Source organism: Gekko japonicus, unplaced genomic scaffold (assembly GCF_001447785.1).
Source record: "Gekko japonicus isolate JY-2015 unplaced genomic scaffold, Gekko_japonicus_V1.1 scaffold3555, whole genome shotgun sequence".
Lineage (NCBI taxonomy): Eukaryota > Metazoa > Chordata > Lepidosauria > Squamata > Gekkonidae > Gekko > Gekko japonicus.
This window is the reverse complement of record NW_015174946.1, coordinates 136056-144170: the sequence shown is the minus strand read 5'-3', so window position 1 is coordinate 144170 and position 8115 is coordinate 136056. Positions and strand designations below refer to the sequence as shown.

The 8115-nt window shown below is 50.8% G+C and overlaps 1 protein-coding gene across 1 annotated transcript in view; it reads left to right on the top strand.

The window, feature by feature from the left end:
* The first annotated feature begins 3106 nt into the window (after positions 1-3106).
* BABAM1 (BRISC and BRCA1 A complex member 1) overlaps positions 3107-8115 on the top strand; it is an 18168-nt gene continuing 13159 nt past the window's right edge. Inside the window, exons 1-3 of the mRNA XM_015425121.1 lie at positions 3107-3184; positions 5879-6222; positions 7383-7441. Coding sequence (XP_015280607.1) covers positions 5938-6222; positions 7383-7441 — 344 coding nt within the window. The 5' untranslated portion in view covers positions 3107-3184; positions 5879-5937. The remainder of the gene's footprint in view (positions 3185-5878; positions 6223-7382; positions 7442-8115) is intronic.

Below are 8115 nucleotides of genomic sequence, written 5' to 3'. Positions count from 1 at the left end.
TGCCAACCTCCAGGTGGTGGCTGGGGATCTCCTGGGATTACAACCAATCTCCAGGTGATAGAGATCAGTTCACCTGGAGAAAAAGCCTCTTTTAAAAGGCGGACTCTATGGCATTATGCCCTGCCGAGGTCCCTCCCCTCCCTAAACCCCACCCTCCTCAGGCTCCTCCCCCCCAAATATCTACAAGGGGCTGCCCCTGTCGCAAATCCGGAAGCTGCAGCTGGTGAAAAATGCCGCGGCCAGGCTGTTGATGGGACTCTTAATTCGGGAGCACATCCAGCCTGTTCTAAAGGCGCTGCACTGGCTGCCGATAACATACCAGATTCGCTTCAAAGGTGCTGGTTCTTACCTATAAACAGGGGTCATTTCCTGCAGGAGCGCACAGGAGCGGAGCTCCGGCAGTAAGGAGCCCAGGGGGCGGGCATGTGCAACAAGCCCCGCCCCCTGCTCCCAGCAGCCCTCAGTTGGGCCACGAGGAACAATCCAAAACAGTCCAGTGGCACCTTTAAGACCAAGTGGAGCCTGAGCGGTGGGTGTTGCGTTCTGACACACTTCCAGTGATGTCAGGGGGGGTGGCATATTCAAATAAGTTATGCAAATAATTTATGCTAATGAGCTCCTGTACCTCTTTTTCTACAAAATGACCCCTGCCTATAAAGCCCTTTATGGCCAGGGTCCAACATACCTGAGGGACCGCCTTTTCTCATATATGCCCTGGAGAACACTGCGGTCAGGGACCCAGAACCAACTGGCTGTCCTGAGTATCAAGGAGGCCAGGTTGGCCACAACCAGGGCCAGGGCCTTTTTAGTGACAGCTCCACTCTGCTGGAATGAGCTCCCAGAGGAGATCTGGGCCCTGCGGGACCTTTTGGAGTTTCCGCAGGGCCTGCAAGACGGAGCTCTTCCGCCAGGCCTTAGGAGCCGCCACCATCACAACTATCGGCCCTGCTATTGATAACCTCTGACAACCATGGTGGAAGCCCTGATCCCTTGGCCCCTGTGACGACTGCCCGACCTAGCCTCTCCTAACTGAAGCAGACCAATAGAACTAAAGTACAAACTGTAGGATTGCTAGCACTTTAATATTAAGGCTGATTTTAACAATGTTTTTATATTGTTGTATTTATCTACTAGGAACTGTATTAAGTAATGAATTGTGTTTGGTGTGGTGGTTTGGTGTAGTGGCTAAGTGCATGGACTCTAATCTGGGAGAACAGGGTTTGATTCCCCACTCCTCCACTTGCACCTGGCTGGATGGCCTTGGGCAAGCCGTAGTTCTGTCCGAGCTCTCTCAGCCCCACCTACCTCACAGGGGGTCTGTTGTGGGGAGGGGAAGGGAAAGGAGTTTGTAAGCCGCCCTGAGACTCCCTTGGGTAGTGAAGGGCGGGGTATAGATCAATGTTCCCTCTAAGCTGTGGAGTCTTGTGAGCAAAAATTCTACTTTGTGAGTTCCATGCATGAAAGTTGTGTTCGAGCGATTTGGCTGCTGCATAAATTAGTTTGCCCTGGGGCCATCCTTCCTGAGCTAAGACAAAAACTTGTGAGCCAGAGGCTAAAAAACCATGAGCTAGCTCACACTGACTCAGCTTAGAGGGAACACTGGTATAGATCCAATCTCTTCTTCTTCTTTATGTATTATTAGGACTTTTATTCTGTTGTAAGCTGCCCTGAGCTGGCCTAGGCCAGGAGGGCGGGATAAAAATCAATAAAATAAAGACATAAACCAGAGCTGGAAATCCTATTTAAGACACTGCACCCCTGGGGGAGCAAGCCTTAAGCAGGCCTAGTCAGAAGAAAGTCCCGTTTTATTCATTGGGGATTATTCCCAGGATCGTTTTTAGTGGGTTCATTGTTGAATCTGTAAACCATTGTACAGTCCCCATCCCCCCCCCCCATGTCAAAGAGATTTTGTGGATGACAAGAAAGGTGTGGAATAGTTTAACAGAGGGCACCATCCAGAGATTGAAATGTGTTCCCTTGTAGGAAAGGCTAAGGAGTTTGGGGGTTCCTAGTTTAGAAAAAAAGGATTGGGGGAGCATGGCAGGTTTATAATATTAAGTACGGGATGGGTGAAGAAACTGGAAATAAAGGAGTTGTCCCCCGTCCCAAAAATACTGTACTGGAACTCAAAGACACCCAATAAAAATTAGTTCATTAATTTAAAGGTAAAGGTTCCCTTGCTTGAAAGCCAGTTGAGTCCGACTCTAGGGTTGCGGTGCTCATCTCCGTTTCCAAGCCGAAGAGCCAGCGCTGTCCGAAGACGTTTCCATGGTCATGTGGCCGGCATGACTAAACACCAAGGCGCACGGAACGCTGTTACCTTCCCACCAAAGTGGTACCTATTGATCTACTTGCAATTACTTGCTTTCCAACGACAAATGATTAGGGGCTGCTCTGTGGTCGATAGGGCTGTGTATAGTTTGCTGTAAACTGCTTCCTACCCTGTAATCTTGTTTTGTTTCATGTGTCATGTTAACACGCTTTGCTTCAATTCTGTTTATTGGAATAGAATCATAGAATCATCAAGTTGGAAGGGACCTCCAGGGTCATCTAGTACAACCCCCTGCACTCTGCAGGAAATTCACAAGTACCTCCCCCTCTCCCCCCGTAATGGGAAATTCCTTGAGACATAGGGGGGAGCCTGGGGGAGATGGGATTTGGGGAGGGGGGAGATACTTCAGTAGGGTATTAATGCCACAGAGTCCAGTCCACCCTCCGTCCATTTTCTTCAGTGGAACCGATCTCTGTTGTCTGGGTATCACTTGCAATTCCGGGAGATTTCCAGCCCCCGCCTGGAGACTGGCAACCGCAGCCACCGGGCATGCACAAAGCTCAAAACTGCTTGAATGCAGCTAAGCATTTGCTGTTCTGTGGGGGAACGGCATTTTTCTAGAAGGGAAATGCAATGTGACTTTGAGCATGAACAGAGAGCCTACTACTGCTATCTTTTTTTAAATTTTTTTTTAAAAAAACCCACCCCAAAAGGCATCTCATTCAAAAGGGGAGAGAAGGGAGAAATGTGGTCCAAAATGAGAAACGTCCGACACCATCTCATTGCAAAAGGCAACTACATTTCCCAGCAGCCCTTAGGAGGAGAAGGAAGGGACCCGCATTTCCTTTCCCTCGGACACGTTTCCGGCCCTGTTTGCCAATTGCTCTTGGAGCGGCTTGGTCATCTGAGACAGTAAGGGGCTTCTAAGAATCGACTGCAAAATTAGGAGCTGGCCATGGGGCGGGGGCGTTGTCAGGGGCACCAGGCAAGGGGGACCGGGCGGTTCCTGGGGCAGCGATGCTTTGGTATGCAGCATCTCCCTCCAACGAACTAAAATTGTTGTCGCAGAACGGTGGAGAAATGCAGGTTATTTTCACATGGGGGGGGGGGACACTCCGTTGCAGGTGTCTTCTAAGCAGGAAACACTATTTGGTTGTAAAAGGTAAAGGTAAAGGTTCCCTTGCTCGAAAGCCAGTCGAGTCCGAGGTGCTCATCTCCGTTTCATAGCCGTAGAGCCAGCGCTGTCCGAAGACGTTTCCGTGGTCACGTGGCCGGCATGACTAAACACCAAGGCGCACGGAACGCTGTTGCCTTCCCACCGAAGTGGTACCTATTTATCTACTTGCAATTTCTTGCTTTCGAACTGCTAGGTTGGCAGTTCGAAAGCAATATAGGTATAGCTCCTATAAACTGTTCTCAGTTGTGCCTCTGGTTCTGTGATCTTGCATTGCTTACATTTCTGCAGATCATGCTGTTTAGGTTCGCCATCGCTTTCCTCCCAAGGAGCAGGCGTCTTTTAATTTCATGGCTGCAGTCACAGTCTGCGGTGATCTGGGATCCCAGGAACGTGAAGTCTGTCACTACTTCCACAACTTCCCCTTCTATTTGCCAAGGAGTGATGGGGCCGGATGCCATGATCTTAGTTTCTTTGATGTTGAGCTTCAAGCCCACTTTTGCGCTCTCCTCTTTTACCCTGAGCACGAGGCTCTTAAGGTCCTCTTCACTTTCTGCCATTAGAGTGGTATCGTCTGCATATCTGAGGTTGTTGATTTGGTTGTATGGCTGCTATAAACTATTCTCAGTTGTGCCTCTGGTTCTGTAATCTTGCATTGCTTACATTTCTGCAGATCTTTGGAGGCTTCTTGAAACATAAGAGTTGGAAGGGGCCATGCAAGCCATCTGGTCCGTCCGTCCTTCCTTCTGGAGTTGCCCAGTCAAGCAGACTGGGATTTACTTTGGAGTAAACCTGCCTAGGCTGTGGCTAGAAAAGCGAGTGATTCTGAACTGCTTGCAGACTTAAATCTAAAAGAGCCTGGCTGGGAGGTGAGCTCTTGCAAGGTGCTCTTGGTTTGCTGCTGCAGCTCAGCTCTGGCAAAGCTCATCTGGCTGGCTGCAAGAGCCAGCAAAGTAACGTTAATGAAGAAATAAGGTCACAGTAAGGGTCTGAGACAAAGCAAATGGGAAATTAAGAAGATTTCAGAGTAGGAAGTTCATAGTGCTGGGGGGAGAGTCAGTTTGGTGTAGTGGTAAAGAGTGCAGAGACTAATCTGGGAGAACCAGGTTTGATTCCCCACTCCTCCACATGCAGCTGCTTGTGTGACCTTGGGTCCACCACAAGTTCTCTCAGAGCTGTTCCCTCAGGAGCAGTCCTCAAGAGAGCTCTCTCAGCCCCACCTGCCTTCCAGGGTGTCTGTTGTGGGGAGGGGAAGGGAAAGGAGATTGGAAGCCGCTCTGAGACTCCTTTGGGTAGTGAAGAGCAGGGTTTAACAATTCTTATCACAAATTTGGACTCCTAGCTTTTCTTATATCTTTTTTTCCACCTGTTTTTCTAGCTGAGAACCCTTGAGAGGGGGAGAGCCAGTTTGGTGTCGTGGTTAAGTGCGCGGACACTAATCTGGGAGAACCGGGTTTGATTCCCCACTCCTCCACTTGCACCTGGCTGGATGACCTTGGGCAAGCCGTAGCTCTGATAAGAGCTGTCCTTGAAAAAGAACAGTTTCTGTCAGAGCTCTCTCAGCCCCACCTACCTCACAGGGTGACTGTTGTGGGGAGGGGAAGGGAAAGGAGTTTGTGAGCCGCTCTGGGACTCCTTTGGGCAGTGAAGGGCGGGGTAGAAATCCAATCTCCTCCTCCTCCTCCTCCTCCTTCTAGATCCAATCTCTTCTTCGAATTCTGTGAGGAACTCTCGTACCTTTTCTCCTGGCTTGTTGCTTTTCCTCTGCAGCTTCTTTTCTTTTCGTGGAAACAAGATTTGAAATGGGAAGGATTCACTCTTACCAGTTTTGCTTATGGTCTTGTCCCTGTTTTCATTTCGAAGTTGCTCGGGAGCCAGCGTGGCACAGTGGTTAGCGAGTTGGGTTCAGATCTGGGAGACCCAGGTTCAAATCCCCACTCTGCCACGGAACTTTCTGGGCGGCCTTGGGCCAGTTACACAGTCTTATCCTGACCTGTCTCACTAAACTCTGAAAACAATCCAAGAGATTGGATTTATACCCCGCCCTTCACTACCCAAAGGAGTCTCAGTTTACAATCCCTTTCCCTTCCTCTCCCCACATACACCCTGTGAGGTAGGTGGGGCGGAGAGAGCTCTCTCGAGAACTGCCCTTGAGAGAACAGCTCTGAGAGAGCTGTGATTGACCCAAGGTCACACCAGCAGCTGCAATGTGAAGGAGTGGGGCAGCAAACCCGGTTCCCCCAGATTAGAATCCGCGCTCCTAACCACTACACCAAACTGGCGGAATAAAAACGTGAATAAATTGTAGGAGAAGGCCATATGAAACAAAGTGGTTTACTGAAAAAAAGGTAAAAGTTGGTGGAGAACAAAGGGTTGGATGCTGTCATTCAGGAATCCACTGCGGTCCCTAACTGTGTTGCTCTGTTCCCCAGCTGTCAAAAGATCCTCCCTAAAAGCAATCCTGGATTCCCCCTTGGATCGTGGCTCCCAGATGGACACCTCGGAGCCCAGCAGCGCGACGGAGGAGGAGGAGGAGAAGACGACGGTGGAGAGCCGCCCAAGGACCCGGTCCAACCCCGAGGGGGCCGAGGACCGCACTCTGAGCGCCCAAGCGAGTGTGGGGAGCCGCAGCGAAGGGGAAGGGGAGGCCGCCAGCACCGGCGACAGCCCGCAGAGCGCCACGGCTCCCCCTGCCGACAGCAAGGGCTGGCCGACCCCGGTGCCCCCTACGGAGTTTCAAGTCAAAACGCCACGTGTCAACTGTCCAGAGAAAGTGGTGGGTGTCTTTTAAGAAGGGAAGAGGGGCTAGTCTCCAGTCTCGGTCCTGGGTGCAGGACTAGGAGTTAACATGCCAAACGGTGAACGACAGAAACCCCCTTTAAATCTTGTTGTGATTGAGTGGCTTTAGCGTGCCCGTTCAGCCCTTGGTGTGTGTGAAGCTGGTCCCAAGTCCAGTCTCTGGCATCTCCAGTTAGGTGTCTACGAGAGCCAGTTCGGTGTAGTGGTTAAGTGCGTGGACTCTAATCTGGGAGAACCGGGTTTGAATCCCCACTCCTCCACTTGCACCTGGCTGGATGGCCTTGGGCAAGCCATAGTTCTGATAAGAGCTGTTCTTGAAAAAGAGCCGTTTCTGTCAAGAGCTTCCTCAGCTCCACCTCCCTCACAGGGTATCTGTTGTGGGGAGGGGAAGGGAAAGGAGTTTGTAAGCCGCTCTGAGACTCCTTCGGGTAGTGATGGGCGGGGTATAAATCCAATCTCTTATCTTCTTCTAGATGTTTGGTGTCGTGGTTAAGTGTGCGGACTGTAATCTGGGAGAACTGGGTTTGATTCCCCACTCCTCCACTTGCACCTGCTGGATGACTTTGGGCAAGCCACAGTTCTGGCACAGCTGTTCTTGAAAAAGAGCAGTTTCTGTCAGAGCTCTCTCAGCCCCACCCACCTCACAGGGTGTCTGTTGTGGGGAGGGGAAGGGAAAGGGGTTTGTAAGCCGCTCTGAGACTCCTTCGAGTAGTGAAGGGTGGGGTACAAATCCAATCTCCTCCTCCTCCTCTTCTTCTTCTGCTTCTGCTTGTAGTGTTGAAGAAGGCCTTTGTCTGCCCAGTGCCTCAGAGAAGCGCTTCTGGTCAGAACAGACAATGCTGGCCCCAACAGACAGGGCCGGCTCACCTGGTAGGCGAACTAGGCATTCGCCTAGAGTGCGGGCCGGCCCTTAGGGTGCAAAAAATCCTAATATTTTCCTGTTCCATTGGGCCTGAGGGACAAGGAAAAGGTGCTGTGTTATTTTGCCCACCAATTCCCCCCCTCCCCCAGTTTTCAAATCTCACGTTAAAAATGTTCTGTGCTTAGCCCGTGACCCGCCCTAGATTTCTGGGTTCTGTTCCATGGCCACCCGTGGACCCCCTCCCTTTCATTTCTCTACTATTCTTTTTCTCTCAGGTCATCTGTTTGGACCTGGCTGAGGAAATGTCCTTCTCCAAACTGGAGTCCTTTAATGGGTAAGGAGCCGTGTTTGTACTGGTAGGAACTTTTCCCTCTGGGTAGAGGTTTAGGAGGCAACAAATATGGCACTGGTATTTCTGGTCATTGTGTGATACAGAGTGTTGGGCTGGATGGGCCTTTGGCTCTTATGTTCTTAAATGTTTTGAAAAATGAAAGGGTATGTGTGTAGAGGTTAGAGGAGCCAGTTTGGTGTCGTGGTTAGGAGCGCGGTCTCTAATGTGGGAAAACCGGGTTTGATTCCTCACTCCTCCACAGGTAGCTGCTGGTGTGACCTTGGGTCAGTTATAAGTTCTTTTAGAGCTGTTCTCTCAAGGGCAGTTCTCAGGAGAGCTCTCTCAGCCCCACCGACCTCACAGGGTGTCTGTTGTGGGGAGGGGAAGGGAAAGGAGATTGGAAGCCACTCTGAGACTCCTTTGGGTAGTGAAGGGCGGGGTATAAATCCAATCTCTTCTTCTTCTTCAGGCTGGATGACCTTGGGCAAGCCGTAGTTCTGGTAAGAGCTGTCCTTGAAAAAGAGCAGTTTCTGTCAGAGCTCTCTCAGCCCCCACCTGCCTCCCAGGGTGTCTGTTGTGGGGAGGGGGTGGGAAAGGAGTTTGTAAGCCGCTCTGAGACTCCGAGTGAAGGGCGGGGTATAAATCCAATCTCTTCTTCTTCTTCTTTTACCTCACAG